At 24.7% G+C, this 19,715-nt stretch overlaps 1 protein-coding gene across 1 annotated transcript in view; it reads right to left on the reverse strand.

The window, feature by feature from the left end:
* LOC112597981 (tetraspanin-2A) overlaps positions 1-19,715 on the reverse strand; it is a 159,842-nt gene that overhangs the window by 60,036 nt on the left and 80,091 nt on the right. Inside the window, exon 2 of the mRNA XM_025344264.1 lies at positions 16,102-16,299. Within this exon, the coding sequence (XP_025200049.1) occupies positions 16,102-16,299 (198 nt within the window). The remainder of the gene's footprint in view (positions 1-16,101; positions 16,300-19,715) is intronic.

Raw genomic sequence — 19,715 nt, forward strand, 5'->3', positions numbered from 1 at the left:
AATTAAACTACAAAATGGGCAATAATCGAAATGAAGGAATAAAATATAAAGTAATAAGTAAACTTTTATTGAATTTACAAGTACACATGTCTAAAATATTATATTAATTAATAATATAATTGAAATATTTTAAATTAAAAAGTAATTTACCTATTCAAATAAAAAATAAAAATATTTATGTTTAGATTTTTATGACACTTTTTGTACATTAATTTTCTCAAAAAGTTACATACAGTTTATGGTCTTAAGGAAATGAAACGTTCACAAGGTAACGATATTTTAAACGGGTAATTTTTTTTTTTAGAATATTTTTATATCGTATAAAACGAAGGAACTTGTTAAAACTGAAAGTATATATAACCAGTGTCAAGGTTGGACCAATTATTATTGTTCACATGTTTTATAATAATTGTCTGAAAAGTCAGTTTTAATGATTATTATTATTCAATATTATTTTAAACGCTATTTAGATACCACACAATGACGTACACAATAGTTCCTTATAATGGTGGGGTGATGATGAAATTATATTAAAGCTATACACATATTATGTTTTATAAGAACATTTTCTTCCCACCTCCCAAACCCTTATGTGTAGTACTGCGTGTGCTGTTGGTAAAAAAAATTGAATAAACGAAATAATTGTGATATTATTTGTAAACTTCGCTTTATACTTTCAACATACTTACGCATTTATATATAATATATTTTGCTCCTCCACCCATAACATGCTAGTTATAATCAAATATTTAAGCTGATAAAAAGCTACCGATGTATTATTCAGAAGCCGTCTGCTCAAAGAAATAAAACATACGATCACGTACACCGTTGGCGATTTATATAAAGTGCATTCTCATATTTATACACCAATAACATTTTTCTCGGGGCTGTCTTGCACGTCCTAGACTGAAGATTTTGATTCACCTAGCTAAATGTAGAATGACTCATAAATGTATTGAAGAAGCAATATTTTTTGAAGAAAAAAAAAGATGATTAGATTTTAAAAATATTTTTAAAAACTAAGAGGTATGTATTATAGTACAATTACAAAAATATCATCAATGTTATAAACTAGTTCTAAAAGGAAGTGACAATATAGACATACTCGATGCTAAACGCTGTAAAATATTTTGAGATTCTGTCGCATTAAAAACTTTCATAGAATAATATAAAAAATTGAAAGTCAAAATTATGGATTTTATAACAGATTATGTTAATTATAAATATACAAATTATAAAATTAACAATACTCCAGTTCAATAGTAGATTTTTATTGAATTATCGACATTTTATCAGTGTATAATGATATATATTTTGTTGTCTAGGCATTCAACTAGGTGTAGAAAGAAAGATTTCTACATGAAATCTGCGTTCTCCCAGCCTCTTTATTTCTCACACTTAATTCCTTTTTAACCATTCACATATTTGCGGTCTGTTGTACAAACGATATTTCACATACACACTTTATTATAATAGATACTTCCCATGGTAGAATACTAGCTCCTACTTTCTAGAATATTTCACCCCGGATATATCTCACTCAAATGACACTTACATTGTTACTATTGCCGATGATACCATCTATAATCTCTCCATATCCAGACCCTAAAAAAATCCACAAAACTACTTCAGGACCATCTATTAAAGTTCTAAAGCCAGCTGCGCCTTTGGAGAATAAAAATAAATGAAACCAAATCTAGCGATTTAACCTTCATTTTACGCTCAATTAATAGCATTCCCTATCAATTAACAACAATGTAATCCCAAAACAAGACAATTTTAAATATATAAGATAAAAAATTCAATTGGATACACCACTTAAAAAATAAACTTAAGTACATCATACGTATTTTATTAGTATTATCAATAAAAACTAAAGTTCTGATATCTAAACAATTAATAAGACCAGATTTGACATACAGTATTCGAATTTGGAATCAGTTTTCATATCCATATCATTAATTTTTTTAATTTACTTATTGTTTAAACCAGGGGTCTCCAACCTTTTTTACGGAGAGTCAAACCTGAGATACGCTTTGGCATCGTGAGCTAAATTTTTTTTAAAGGAATAAAGAGGTAATGAAATTGAGAATAAAATGATATTTTTTGATTTTAGAAAAATTAATATTTTATTCGATTAACGATCGCCGCCTTAAACATGATAACGCAGATAACGTAATTAACGGGATAATCGACAACGATTAACAAAAAACCGTTTATTTTATTTTAAGGTTTTATTATTACTTAGAAATACTATTGATAAATAAATAGTATTTTCAAAACATCTGTTAACTTAACGGGCCAGTTTGAAAAGCTTGACGAACCGTAACCAACCCGTGGATCGAGGATAAGAGATCCCTGGTATAAACAATTATTGTATACACAGATTATAAATCTTCTTTACTAATTAAAAAAAAAAAAAAAGATGTATTAGGTAAATTTTTAATAAAAAATAATTGAACGTTAACACTAGGCCATATGATTGATTTTATAGTTTGGTTAAAAAAGTATTTGTATTTACACCTCGATTAAATATAATGTATATTTATTTTATTTTAAAATTGCATACATCGTGTAATTAATTATTGAGCTATAGATGATTTGAGAAAAGTAAAAATACACATATGGAATTGTTAAAAGATTTGGTCGATATTATAAATTTAAAACTACTAAAAAGTGTATTTTTATAGTCATATTTTAAGAAAATAAATGAAACAATATAATAATAAATTAATATTATTTTATAACATTGATAATAATATACTTTCTTTTTTTTTAAATATATTATATTATATTAGGTATTTAATAAGTTTATGTTTTGCTTACAGTCATAGTCACAAATTTCATATCAGTAATATCTGCAGGGTTATATTGTACATTATTATGGTATAACGTATTTATATTTACTTACTCGAGAAACCTCTCAAGACTTCCTAATTATATCCAGATGGTTCCCCACGAGATAGGTACAGTAATGCACAAAAAATTATGACACCCGTCAGAGCGAAAACCATACTTGTTTTTAAGACCATACTTTGATATTTAGATGCCTTTAACCCGTCAAAAATGTTATGGGTTGAGAGAAAAACATGGGCGTGCATAAAACCGTTGGCAGGGGTTGTTGTTTTTGTTCTGCTAAAACGTTTTAGCCCAACCGTGTAGATTACAGCGGATTTGCATATTTGTTAAGATGGTGTTTTAATGAATGAAAAGCGATGTGCGGTTGGGCAATCATCAGTCATTGCGGACAATTTTTATATGTTGATTTTAGAACAAAAATGCTAATGAAAGAAACATTTTTTATTTATTTATTTTATTCTACAAAATGTTAGTTGCTTTTATTTTGTTTTTTTAAGTCCCTTTTTCAGAAAATACGCCATTTAGATTGGTAATGAGGATAAAACCGACCTTTTGTTTGTATTAATAATATAATCCCTTAAACTGCCATGCATTATAATATAAACGAAAGCACGTGGTCAAAGAGATCTCCATTAAGATTTGGAGTAAGGGCAAGTGTGAAAATATAACATAGGGAACTTAAGCATGGCAAATGAGTATAAGGCTTTTGATCTAGGTATTTACAATACCTTGTTAAAACAAAGTCATTTCGAACCCAAAATCTCACCTCACTAACGTATTTTGAATTTAGGTGTTAAATTCGGTTTGATATAAATCCCCTTGATTTAAACTGAGATAAAAAAAATTAACGATACATTTTATTATATATTTATATGATATAATATTGCAGTTTTAACAAAGCATCGAAATATAAGTACATTTACTAAATTGAATTTTTTTTTTAATTCTTATAAGCAATGGGATGAGAAATGTTATATTACAATATTTTAAAAATATTAATATGTAATATTTAGTAGCTGGACAGGTAATTAAAAAAAACAGTTAAATATAAATTTAGTATTAAATTATAGTTAAAAAAATATTTTATTTGTATCTTTGACTTTTAAAATATTGCATTCATTTAGAAAATGAAACTATAAAATAAAATTCAAATACAAAGATTGTATTAAAATAAAAAAAACATATGAAAATATTAAATAGTATTTTTATATTTAAATTTATTTAATACCTATCTAGAAGTTTATACTATAATTTGTAGATTTATTATTATGTTATGTATGAATTGTATGAGCTGTATTATTATTTAGCTTAACAAATAAGATGCATAATTTTTTATTATTTTTTATAAATATACAAGTTTAATATAATTTAAATATATTGTAAAGGACTAAAATCCCCTTTTTGTCTGTTTAAATAGTAAATTATTGTAGTCGTTTCATTGCATCGTAAACTACAATTATTATCTGCATATACATTATGTTAACAACAAACCAATTACAAAACATTTTGAATTTAAAATTTTCTAAGTATATTTTTTATTATATCTAACAATTAAAATACATTATATAATATTATATACATTCTTTATTTATTGATGTGTCTTAATGGACGTTTTAAACCTTGTGATGTAGATTTATCAATTGACAAAAATAAACTTTATGAAACTTGTATTTAATTTTCAACATATTTCAGCTACATAGGTATGTTTTTGAACAATTTATTATATTTTAATGATAAACCTATAAATATAATAATAATATATAGTTGGTGCATGTTTTAAGGTCTATAAATGTCATATAAAGGAAATTTTCAACGATTCATACAATACAGTAATTCTTTTTAGATATGAACTACTTAGATTTTTATTTTTATAGAGATGTTAAATTTATTAAATATGAGTTGTGTTTGTATAGAATATGAGTAGTATATGAATGTATTCAAAAATTAAATATAAATGTTGACAAATTATTTTCATAACACTATAATAGATGGACATAAACATAACTTCGTGCCAAAATAATTGTTATTGAACAAAATACTAAAATTTCAAGTGAAAAATGGATTTGCATATTATAATTATAATATTTTCATAACCTATTGTTGTACGTTATATAAGTTACATAGTTTTGTTAAATGAGAAATTTGGTTTGTTTAATCAATGTTCCTTTAAATACTTTTTATGAGTTAAAATAATTAAGAATACTATTTTTTGTAAACAAAATTATGATTGGAAATTTTATTGTATTCAGTAGATCTAATAATAATTACTATTTAAATGATAATTATACTGATTTATAGTCAAATTATATTGAAAGAGTAAAAAAATAATTAAATGTAATATTTCCATTTTTGTCTTTTTATACTACCTATATATTCTTATGATTTAATTTGACTTTAATATGCATAAAAAAATCTATCATAAACTGTCTATTTTTATTTTTCTTATACTCAGTGGTAATGATAACAAAATTGTTTTTACTTTTTTATTTCTTTACATTAGACCATGCGTGATTGTCACCGATATTATTTATATTGTGTAAGTTGTTTCGTGAGACACTTATAATTTATAATTCCTTGGAAAAACACCGTTAACATTGATCTCAGCTGTTTGTTCTTAATTAGAGACCTTATTTAGAGCGGCCCAGCGAAGACGGTGGTGAGGTAGTACGCGTCCGTATTTCGAGCGGGGTTAAAACCTTAATTAATTTTCTCGCGGTAACCCTCGTTAAAATTAGTATGTAGGTACAGTTAACGAGTAAATACCACACTCGCGCGTCGAGTGTTTCCGAAAACACGAGACCAAGTGATGCGATGATGATGCACTGCAAACTGGAAAAAGTATTCTTAAACCGTGATGCGAACGTTTCGTCTACGTGCTAACACAGATGAAGTTCGTGGTTCATTTTTTACCTTGTAGGCATCGAATAACTAGTGAAACAACGAGGATATAATGGAACGGTGATGCGGTAGTGATCGTGACGGTGTAGATACCTTATTCTTGGCGTCAACGACTCGCGAAAAACTGGAAATTGGTTATATTATATTTCGCAGTACGGCGAGGACAGAGCTTGGTGCATTGAAAAAAAATAAAATATAATACATAAATAAACCGCGTAACATTGGCGTGAGGTACCCTCGGGCTAAAAGTCCATTAAAATAATTAAGAGACCGGCTTGAAAGAGCGAAGGAAAAAAATTAAATAAACGTTCAGGAGCATTATTTTATATACCTTCGCGTCATATAATAATAATGGGAGCCCTTTATAATAGTTTCCCGAATTTGGAGCGCGCGGGCTGGAGTCCAAGCAAACAAGAACACGCGGGACGTTTTAAGCGAAAACTTTTAAACTCTTTATTATTATTATTTTTTCTCGTGATGTAGAGCGTAGTAGTGCTCTCACTAGTCAGTATAATTTTAGATCAATACTTAAGATACCGACTTCTTAATGTAGTTCCTTGTAGGTTTCTATTATTTTTCCCGTTTATCGGAGCAGATTTTTAACTGTTGTGTGCATATATCAGACAAAATTATGTCAAAAACCACTTACGCAATATTTCATAACTAATATAGTTGCTACGTGAAAAGTGTAAGATAAAAATTAAAAAAAATAACAAAGACAAACACGCGGACATCGGTCAGTAATTCGTACTATACGGCTCAATACCTCGTCGGTACGGGCTCAGAATTTAAAATCGTAATTCAATAACTAAAAATAAACTATCATCAATGTTATTAAAACTCGACACCCTAAAGATTTAGCGAAGAAGATCGCTAGCTATCCGTCACCACTTCCGCCCTAGAACCCTCGTGCGTGTGCTCTCGTACGCACGTTCGAGCAAAGGCCGTCGGCGAATTACTATAGAATGTAATACGTACACACACATACACACACATACACACAAAAGTGTATAATATTATATATGAGCGGTGTTATAAATAAGATCACATGTTCACAAATGACGTGAATCATTGAGGTCTGAGTTATGTGCCGGGTGAGAAATTGAACTTCTGGCAATACGTTACTTCTGCCGCCGCTGCCATCATCGCGTGCACGGAGTGTTTCTAGCCTACGCGTTTATATTAAACTCCTACATTTTAACCCGTTCGTATGAGGTGTTGGTAGTGAGTGTAAATTGGCACGGCGGGGTACCAATAGGGGACCACAATATATCATAGGTGGAATTAGCTTCTCGGCGAACTAACACACAATATATCCACACACACACACACACACACACACACACACACACACACACGCACACGCGCAGCATAGCGACGACGGTTCTTCCGGTCTGTAGATGAAAACAATAGAATGCTTGTCGAATAAAAGTCGGTGGTATCGTGCAAAAAAAAAAAAAAATATTTCACAAAAAATAAATTTAAAATAATTTGTTTAAAAAAAAATTCTTCTCGGCCGTACCTATATGATACATTCAAAACTTTTTGTGAAGGCGATTGCGCTTGATATATTATATTACTTTATTAAAATGAACATGATTGTTCGATTAAGTAATTTTGTTTTCTAAACCTTTACGCGTTCTCTTTCTCTTGTTCATAATCCATTTATTAGTATTAATGATGCCATTGACTTCATTTTTTATGTTTTATTATCTATTTTTTTTTAATTTCATTTTTATTAACAATATATTTCTAACAAATTATTATATAATTATAAATTTAACTATTTTTATTGGCTATAATATTTGTCAACAACATTTATTAAAATTATTTTATAAGATCATTCATAAATTAGAAAATTGCCAATCTTATTTTATTTTGTAATACATGCGTAATACAATTGATTATTTTTTATAATTTACCATGAAAGAAAACACTTAAATTATTAACAATGCATATTTATTTGTTATGTGGATTACACAATAAGTAAAAGTACAAATAATGAAATTAATTACTAAAATCCACATCAGTATTTGCGCAAGTTCATATTTTTAACTTTTTTTAGCAAATTTAATTTGAATTTGTGCACCTACCTGTACAGTATATTCAAAATAATAGCATTATTATATTTAAATAATTTTCTGCTAAAAAGTGTAAATATTTCAGAGCTATTGTTTTATTAAATTTAAAAATATATTTATTCTATAAATTTTTAAAATTAATATTGGTTCTATCGTATGTATTACAAATCATTTTTAGTAATCATTGTTTTTGAATCTGAATTAATTATTGATGATATCAAAATTTAAAATAGTATATACTTCATATAGAACTTTGAACATTTACATAATACTTAATATAAATTATATAGCTATTTTATGCATAAATTAAAAATATGAACTAACAATTAAAAAATATAAGATCAAGAAAATTCTTAAATAATTAAGCAGAGAAATTGAATTAGTATTTAAATAAATATCACATACACTTAAATTCATTTTTATTATAATATTATTTTATCGAGAAAAATTTGTTGTACTTACAATAGCTACATTAAAATATAGTGTGCAACCTTAAATTTAGTACTTTCAATTAAAAATTACTAGTAAAATAATTTATTAAACCATAGTAATTAAATTCATTCATTAAAAATTGTTTTTGCCAGTTAATACAAATTCTATACTATTTATGCAAACAATAAAATAATGCACAAAAAGCGATAATTATATAAAACTATAAAAAAATAATATTAAATAAATTATATAGAATAGGTAATGGGTTTAATAATTTTGTATCCTTGGTTGAAATTTATATTAATTTTATTTTTTTATTTTTTGATTTTGAGCAGTGCAATAAATGTATTGATTTTACAATATGTTTTTTTTTTTTTTTTTTTAGCTGTTAGTTATCCCTGTTTGAAACAGTAAAAATGTTACAATTTTTAACTTTGCTGGTATTTTGTGGTAGGAAATTGGATGTAGTTCGTACTTAGGGGAGTAAAAGTAAAAAAAAAATCCCAGTAGTTTTTTCAATAATCAAGAAAAATGAAAATTAATTCATAAAATAGTTGAATTTTTACGTTAAATCAGTTTTCTTCAAAATGTATTTCTTTATTATGTTGTAGTGTTTAAACAAATAACTATAAAACTTAAAAATGTTACCAAGTATATATATTATTAATCCTTATAGATAATATTGTTTTAAAAGTATTTTGTCTATTTTGAGTTAATAGCAGTTAGAATTAATTATTAATTTATTATAGTGGTGTATTAACGTGGGGTTTACAAATAGACAACTGTCGTATTGCAGTTCATAGCCAATCTATATATATTTACAAATTTATATTTTGATTTTTTTTGCTGTTAAGCTAAACTCATATGTATCCATAATATACTAAACTACGATATATACGATTTAATTTTGTCTCAATTGCATATGTCTTACACATTTAACCATTAATTCATTAACCTTGACAATTTAGTACTCGGTTTCACATAAATAGTTTTTAATATAAATTATAAACAATATTTAAGTCCACGCATAATAAATTGTATATTGACCAGAATTTAAAATGTTCACAAATTTTGTCAAGATTGTAAAAATTACTAAACTATTTTTTGGTTGAAAATTTATAAATGTTTTTATATTCATACATTAGATTTAAAAATGTAATATAAGCTTGTTTATATTAAAAAATAAGTTTACCAAATTTTTAAATTAATTCTTTATGAGCGTTTAATTTAAATTTTTCCAAAATGCATATTTACCTGTTTTCCCTATTTTACTTCAAACGACTTTTGTAATTTGTTTATAATTCAAAAACAAATAACCTTAGGATACTTGAAATTTTTATCAAATGTTTATGTTGGCATATTTGCATTTTTTACACATAGTAAAGTTTTCTAAATATTTTGACTCTTAAGGTATTTTAATTTTTTTTTTTTTTTATTGTTTTTCTTTACACAACGATAAAAAGTTATTCGCGTGATCAAAATTTTTAAAAGTGTAATAGATCTCACATAAATAATAATTCTTATATATTATATATAGAAATATTAAAATCACATTAGCCAAACTTTTTTATGTGCATTTGCGGTTCAAATTTTTATAAAATTCATCAAACAACTTGAACATTTAGTACGAGGTTCTTTATGAATTATTTTTAATAGAAAAAAAAAAATGAAGCGTTATTTCACAAAAAAAAAAAAAAAAAAAATGTAGTAAACTTGAAGTTAAAGTATTAAAAATTTGTTAAAATTACAAAAATCGCCAAAATATTTTTTAGTAAAAGATTTATAAAATTTTAATTCATTATTGCTAATCTTCAAAAATGGAATACAATATTCATTATAAATATGAGTAATTTACACTGTAATTATCAAGAAATCTAAACAACATATTATAAACATAATTATTTTGTTTTAATTGAATTTTAAGTTTGAATTCGGACGAAATTATATATTTAAACGATGAATAACAATGTTTATTATTTCGTTACATATCGTTTAAAAACATTATTCATAGGAACTTCAAGTTAACTGAATACGAGTATATTATGAATTTTACTTAATGCAATGAAATTTTAAAAGGATGTAGATTAATATTAAAATAAAATATATTTCTAGTTTTTACCATGAACCTATATAGTATTGTTATATAATAAGGTAGAATAACTCAAAAGTTAATAGAAATAATATAATATGGTATAAATATTATGATCAAAATAATATTATCAGTAAAAAAATAATTCCTATCTTACCAATTGTAAAATATATTACTGTAGTAGCAATATTAGTATTTCATAAAATACATTTAGTAATATAGCAGCTGAAAGACGGTATTCGCTCAAAATCATTTACAATAATTTATCATTGCAAGAACTCGACATTAAATATACAGCAGAATGGACCCACTTACTAACTTTTTTTTAGTTAAATGACATATAATTAATTTTTTAAACATTATTAGATTTATTGGTGGCTAAAGTTTAAATAATATGATAATTTTAAAATATATAATTAATAATTAATAATAATAGTAATGAACACTTAAAACATATATTAATGGTATCATAATTTATATGAATAGGAAAAAACTGTGTCTCAATACCTATTGGGTTGTATGTTTCAAAAAAAAAATATATATAAATTAGATAATAAAATATTGTAATGTTAGATGTTCATCAAATATAATATTATTTTTATTTTTATGTAAAATGAATACATGCTATTTATTTGTTCCTGGAAAGAATACTTATGATCAGTTTGTGAATCATACTTAACTATTGGTTTGTACTTTAGAATATAACTCTTTTCGACAAGACTACGCTTTCAAGTATTTCGTGATAGTACTTCTGGATTGGAATAGCTCCCTTGAGTTGCTTTTCGATGTAGTATTACAAGTTACAAGGTTTTGATTTTATATAACACTCAGACATATACAATATTTCCCTGAGGTCTTGGATGTTTATATTAAAAGTAAATTTAACATAAATTCTGTTGATATTTGACATTTTATTTAAAGTTAAATAATATATTTTGAGTACATCACAATAGACCATGTAAGTTACAATGTCGTTCGTGGTTATAATGCAAAGCGGAACATTGAATTGCATATTAGAAAAAGAAAAAACTATTGTGATAGTCATAATAAATAATGCTAATGGAATTCACACTAAGTTTTAATTTAAAAATGGAAAAAACGTTATTATAATATGACTTAGGTATTTTAAATGTTGAAAATGATAATAAAGATTCGAAAATATCTTAGTATTTTATACAGATTTAAAATCATAAATATATATTTACATATAATTAATAAATAATGATTTATTTATTCGTATAGCAAGTAAATGGTATAACGTGGATAGTACCTATATACACATATTTTATTATAAAAACAGCTAATAAAAAGTTAAACTTAAACAACAAATATTATTAAAAATTAAAACTAAACTTAAGTTAATAAATTATGATTTATGAATAATAAACTTGGTACAGAATAAAAGTAATGACATATTATACCGTCATAACTCATAAGTTATAAAAATATATAAGGTGATTTACAAAGCATGCTTATCTACTTTTTTCGTCAACAATAATAATACAGTAATTGAAATTCTGATTTTTAGATTTTTTAAATTTATTTAAAGATTATATTATCAAATTATTAAGATTTTTTAACATATTTAAAAAATGTCTTGATGAAATAAACACTACAGTTTTCCACATAAAAATCCCCTTCCCATTTACTACTGAAAATAATTTAGTGGATAATTGCTTTGAAAATGTAATCGAAATTCAAACTAGTATTTTTTTTTGATTTGATAACTTTGGTTTGTTAACTATTTATATTAATGATAATAGATCTGTAATGAAATATTCGGAGAATTTAGAGATTTAAAAATTATTATGACATGTAACGATATACAAATTGCAGATTACGGCATTTCTATAAATCGTTACAAATATTAATCTATACAATTTTATAACTTTTTAAAAACTAATTAATAAATACTTGATTCAATATTATAAGTAGTTTATATTTTTGAAAAATTATTAAAATCGAGCACTATTATTATTATTACAAACATTTAAATAATTGAAAAATTTGTTCAAATTTTAAATTAGTTACTTATATGAAAACTCTTAAAAAATGATCACTCAAATGATTTATATAAAAACAGAAGTTATTATCTCTACAACATAATTTTCAAATAGAATAAATAAAAATCAATAATTTTTATTAACGGAATACGTAGAGGTAAGTATATTTACTACACTGTATAATTTTAGTTGTGAATTATTTGATAATAATTTTAATGAAATTGGTGTAAATCTACACTATACACTTGATAGAATATTGCACTGTATTATTTTCAAAAATATTACTTTGAATTTTAAGATGCAATTTACATTTAAAAATTATTTAAGGTATTATTTACTTTTCATAATGGATAATGTCAATCAGGAAAGGATCATGACGTAAATATTTTATACTTGGACTACAATGTCAATTAAAGTTATAATATAAACTACACTTTATTGTGTGTCATAGAGTTATAACTAAAATTTTACTTTTTAATTGATTAGTTAAATAATTATAAACAATAAGGCTATTAATAAATAATGGTTATAATCATAGGTAAGTATAGTAAATACATTTAAAAAGTGTATCAAAACAATACAAGTATGAATTAAGAAAAATGATTTGCTTTTGTACCTTAAAAATTGCATTTTTAAGACAACCATATCAAATAATTGATTCAATATTAACTAAAAATTAAACTGATTTTTGGTAGAATTACTTTTTCATTTACTAGTAGATAATAAAATTAGCCTATGGAATTACAAACTTTAAAATATTTTATTATTATTATTTAATTTACCTAATTACTTAAAATTTATGCTTATTATAAATTAGACTGTTTTACTAGCTATTATTTATTACTAAGTAAAAATCTTATTTCTTTTGATGTTGTTGTTTCTAAAATCATAACTAATACATTATTACAATATTATATGGTATAAAATTATTGATTTCCGTATAAAAATTAAAGTTAACTTAGCTTTATTATATATAATATTATGTTATTTTAAGTTAATAGTATAATGAATTTGTATTTACGTGAAATTAAAATTTTTAGATTTAAGTTTTAAGTCTATGTAATTTATAAATTTAAATAGATTTAAGGAAGTGGGGTTAAGATAATTTTACATTACATTAAGCGTAATAATGGTAATACATTTTGAAGATGAGATAAATTCTTTGTTTATTGCATTTTATTTTCGATGATAAAATATGATGTAAAAGAGTATGGAGAATAAGAAGATACACGAATGAAAAATGAAGTTTGATTTAATTCAATGACACTTAAAAATATATCATCAGCATTTGTTATCTTTATATTTTCGATGCATAATATGATAACATTTTATAACAGTAAACCTTAAATTAATATTAGTTATACGTATTTTATAAAAAAACGTGGATTTTCTTATTTAATTTTTTCAGTAAATAAAACGCAAACATTTTTGTAAAAAAAAAAGAAAAGAAAAACTAGTGTTGAAATAAAAATGAAAAATGAAAAATATACTTAAAATATCGTATGAAGTGTCCATTGCTTCAAATTAATTTTTACTAATTATGTTGTCAAATTATAAACGAAACTTAGACAATTATTTAAAAAGTTATCTAGTGTAGTTTGTTACATATCTGTACTGTGTTATATATTAATAAATGTGTAGAATTTTTAGCTCAAACAAAATAAAAATAATTATGAGCTTATTTATTGTTTTATTTGATACCTAAATTAGCCAAAAAGTGATTCAATAATTTATGAATGAGATTCGCTTTAATATTTAAGCGTTATATTTTTCAACAATTTTACATTTTTATGGAAATATAAATAATTTATTATACAAAAAAACTAATTTAATTTAATTGTAAAAGCTTGTAAAAATTGCGTTTTATTAATATTATATATTCACTATTACACATTTTCCAGAATTTAAATAAAAATGTTTTATTAAGTAGTTATGAAGTACTTATTTTTTTTGAGAAAAATCGTAATAATGTTCGTTTCTAACAATTTTTGTTCTCGAAATTTAAGTTTTATCAATATTGAGTCACATCCATCAAGAAAATTATATCATATTGTTATATTATTCGTTTAATTATTCAAATCACAATATGAACAGAAAAAATATGCACACGGATAATATATGTAGTGTTATTTAATTTCGTTTAAAACGGTATATTCTAAATTTCAATTTTCGAATTGATGAAATTGAATTTAATACAATTTTTTGAGAAAAAATGAAGTTTTTGACCGATTGGTTCTATTGAAAATCGTTTTAAGTATGTTTAATACCGGATATTTACGTACATACAGGCAGTATTATATATGAAACTGCTTCTTCTCATTACTCAGTCAGCCATCGTTACTATGATATTTTTATTTATTTTTTGTTTTTTAACAAAACGTTGTCCGATTTTTGTTTGGGAAAATTTATTGGTTGATGAAAGTTTTTGTTTAGTTGTGGTTTTTTTTTATTTTTCTCGGTCTAACCCTATTGACCAAGAAATATTCAACAAAAACCTTTAGACGGAAAATCAAAACCCACAGGCCTTCTGCACCGCAGCCCGCATTACTGGCAGAAAACCGTAATTCTTTATAATACCCGAGATTTCGGCGTCTCGTCCAACAAACCAGTCGTAAATCACCAAAGTTTAATCAAAATGAATAGGCCACCGGAAGTCGGAGAGCAAACAAAAGTGATCGCGTGTAGCGTTCGCGGGCTTTGGACGCGTCGTTGGAGGTACGCGCACTACGCTTTTTCTGCTACCACCGCCAACCTTTGATGGATTTCTACAGAAAACAGCATAACTCATGATTATCGCATCTGTGGATTTCGCCGTTTTTTCATCTTTTGTTTGCTCTCAATCTGATTTTATTTTAGCACGAACACTTGACCAGCTATAACATATATTTAGGTATGTAACGCCGTATCTAGAGACTAGGTTTAGGTATACATAAGTTATGTATTCAAGTATTATGCGTAAAATATATTTAGAAACGATTAATTTTATGTTGGAAAATTAAAAAAAATAAATATCTCTCGATTTATATGTGATGTGATGTTTTCATACTTCGTCTAAGTCATACCACCACTTCTGAGTTCAGTGGATAGTGTCTTATAAAATATTGTCTTACTAAGTTTACCTCTTGAAATACATTTCTGGATAGATATTTAATAATTCCTTGAATTTAATACTTTGTAAGTGAGTATATTGTATTTTATTTGAAAAGAAGTAACCATATTATTATTACCGACCTTATCAAAACCTTATTTGATCGATCGATTCCCTCTGCATATCCTTGATGGCTAAACTTGCAATGTTTGTTAAAGTTTGCACCAATATCATATTGTGGTCAAAGAGCAAAACTATATTTAAGTTACTAATATTTCTGGGCTTCTAGTTGCTTTAAATCTAACGTGATAACCGGTGATATATTTGGAAGGCACGGTAATATTTTTGTGGAGTGAACTATAAATATATTTAATCTATGAAAAATACCTTATATAGTTAAATGGTAAAATTAATACACTATATAATATTAATTTCACGATGTTCATAAATTTAATAATAATAGCAATCACATGTTTTTTGTAATAATATAGTTTAATATTTGTTGTTTTTTCTGATATTAAGTTAATTTCAACGCAATATAAACCTATTCAACTGATGATAATTTAACGTTACATTACTAATGATACACATCGATTGAATATCGCTAATAGACAATTAAGCTTTGTAAAGTACTACATATTATATACTTACTGCCATAAGTAGTTGGCTGAGTTCTTGATAGACGGCAAAACAAGATAAAAACGGAGCTATGATTACTACAATGGACGCAAATATCAACACGTACATTCCAAAATAAACTTGCCAAATTTCAAGAGCATCGATCCATTCTTGGAGTGTCGTGTCGAGCCTTGAGTACACCACATAGCCCCATAAAAATATTCCCATTATCTAAAAAAAATAAAAGTAAAAACAATGTAGGTACAATAAAAAAATTTTAACAAGTTAAATTTATAATAAATGTAATTATTGCTTGCCTTTATATTAAAACTTATTTTAACAAAAGCAACAGATACTTTAAATTTTTACGTTAATTAAAAAATAAAGTTATTTTATTAAATATTATTGTTTTTATACACTGGTGCATAATATTCTATAATTATAAGTAACAGCTATAACTTATAAGTTAGATATAATAACCGTTGATAATTGGTTTTAATGATATAACCAATCAATAAAGACCAATGGTTTCGAAAATGAATTTTATAGTATGTATATTGTATATACAGTGTGTATCATTTATGAATTACAAGATTAAATAAAATTAAATAAATGTTAATACTAATTGTTTTTTTATAATTTCTATGATATGTAAATATGTAATCGTGTTTTCAAATATTTAAATTATTAATTACGAAACAACAAAACTTTAGGATACATACAATTATCGTAACATTAAAAAATAAGGGAAGTAGATTACCACTCTGTTACACAATGTAAGTCAAGTAAATTTGTTATTGAATAGGTACTGTAATGAATGTGTTTTAAAAATGATAGTATTTTTTGTTTTTTTCTCTCAGACCCACACGCAACATAAAAAAAAAAAAAAAATATTCACGTACAATTTGATTAATTTTACAGAAAAGTTATTTATTAAAAAATTATATAATAAATAATTACTATGAGAATTTAACATATCAGTTTTATATTTTATTATTATTTAATCATGTATTTCATTTAAAAAAACAAAAAATAACTTTTTAAGACAATATTTAGAAAAATTGATATTTTATACACTTAAAAATATTATTCTCTATAATTTTTGTAATGAGTAATATTTTTCAAGGATTATTTGCAAACATAAAATAACCATTTTGTACAGATATGTTTTTCTAGATTAAGAAATAGAAAGAAAAAAAACAATAAGTTAATCTTCTTTATTTATAATTTTGGACTTCAAGATCACGTCGTTAAACAGATTTGTGTCCAAATTTCCTAATTTGAAACTACGTTTTGCTAACTCTTTCAAATCCGCCCCTAGTCACACTTTCTCTATGTTATCTTTGACTCTATCTTCCCAGCGTAGTCTTAGTTTTCCAAGTGGTCGTTTTTCTTGTAGTGTGTTCTTCTGTACTGTTTTAATGATCCTGTCTTTTGCTAAGAATGATCTGCCTACTTTAGCCTTTATTTGGTGATATCTTCTCTGATGTTTGGCTTTTAATATAGTTCTTGAATTTCCTTGTTTTTTACGTATTCTTCATTTACCTGTGGATTCGTTTTTACATGGTCTATAGATTTTTCTCAGTACTTTTCTTTCAAACACTAATAAAGCATTTTCATTTATTTTTCTAAGGTCCAAATTTTAGACATATATGTCACAACAGGTTTGATAAGTGTCTAATATATTTGAGACTTCAAGCTCCTAAAAATTAATCTGGATCTTAGTAACTTTGTCAGGACAAAATAATTTTTTTTTGCAAATAAACAATACGTAGTTAACATCTTATATTTTAATGTAATGAGAAATCATTGTAACGATGAAAAAAACGATTCAAAATTTAGACAGTTAAACTTAATAATTTTAAAGTGTTAACAAATGTTAATTTTTATTTTTTTAAAGTGCTGATAAATTTCTTGTATTTTAACTTCCTAAAAGTTCTTACTCTATTTAATTTGCTACAAGATAATTTTCTGTTGATATTAATGATCATAGCATTATTATTACTAACTATTTTGTATGTTTTCATACATAAAAAAAAAAATAAAAACAAAATAAATAAAACACGCTTCATTGTAAAATCAATATTTTTATTTCTACACTCAGAATCGATCTCTCAACAAATTAATAAGACAAATAAACAATTAATTGTTATTAAAGAGTTAATTAAAATATCTGTATTAATTGTTATGTTAATATTTATTTATGGTGAATCATATTATGATGTAGAATAAAAATTGTCATATTTATCGATAACGTTTTGTTAATAATGCATCACTGTAAGTATCTATTCTTTTCTGTGTTGTGAATTTCCCAAGCATCACAATATACGAGTATGTCGTTTTAACTGACTCCTCTACAGTATAATAACAGCATAGGTATATTATCATACACGGTAACAAAGACACCGTGCTCGTTTCATCACTATAGCAATGCAAACTTTAGACTTTTGTTTATTTATCGGGGTAGAAACGTCAGTAAAACAAGTCACACCGTACATCAAAAATAATAATATTCATGCGCACGAATTGTCATCACAAGTGTATTATTATATTGTTGGCGTTGTATGTACTATTTTGTATCCGAGTATGTTTCTTCGTTGGATCTGTCCAACGTAGACTCGTGTATAGATAACACGATATTGGTTTGTGACGCGGGTAATATTATATTCGTTATACAGATGTACTTTTTTTCGACAATTTAGTAAAAAATGTTTATGAAATCATTAAAAATAAAATTATTAACCTATCATTTCACAAAAAAGAGCAAATTTAATTTTTTTATTCCATCTTAGGGTAATACAATTTCCAAAATATTAATGAAAAGGAATATTGAATAAGTCAATTACCATTTATTTATCGTTGTTTTGATAAACTACGTCATATTTCATTAAGATATTCAAGTTTAAATACAATATATAGTGAATTATTATAAGTGAAACACTAAACAAAACAAACTTATTTAAATTATATATATATATATATGCCTGAATTATGCGTTTACGTTCAAAACAAAAAGAATTCCTATTGGAATGTTATAATGTACAACTATTTATGATAAAGAATTTAAATCATTAAATGAAAGTTGGAATGTTGTAATGTACAATTATTTATAATAAAGAATTTAAATCATTAAATTAAAATTAAATAGTTTTAAACTAATAAATTATAATAATTATTATGATGGATGTAAAATTGCACACATTGCACTTACAATGTATACACATATTAGTATTATTTATTTTATTATTTGATATATTATATATATATATATATAAATATATATACTTGAATTCAGTGTGTGGATAAAATACAAACAAAAAATTAAAGCTGAACTTTTAAAATAAAAATTCTTGTTGGTAGTAGTATTTTATAAAAATAATTACATATGTAATATTTAGATGTTGATATAAAATAATAAATTATGAATTGTTAATAAATTGAAGTTCATTGAAAACGTATAAAGTTAACAACTGCGTGGAGATTTTACCTAATCGGAGCTTATGCTTTAAAATAGTTGTAATTTTGTGATTATACCGCTATAATTACAGTTTTATACTTATATTCTATTCTATATCTATAATCATAAAATTAATAATAGTACAATGTATAACATAATATTTTAATGTTTCAAATTTGCTTCCTTGTCT

Source organism: Melanaphis sacchari, unplaced genomic scaffold (assembly GCF_002803265.2).
Source record: "Melanaphis sacchari strain LSU unplaced genomic scaffold, SCAv2.0 Contig44_pilon_pilon, whole genome shotgun sequence".
Lineage (NCBI taxonomy): Eukaryota > Metazoa > Arthropoda > Insecta > Hemiptera > Aphididae > Melanaphis > Melanaphis sacchari.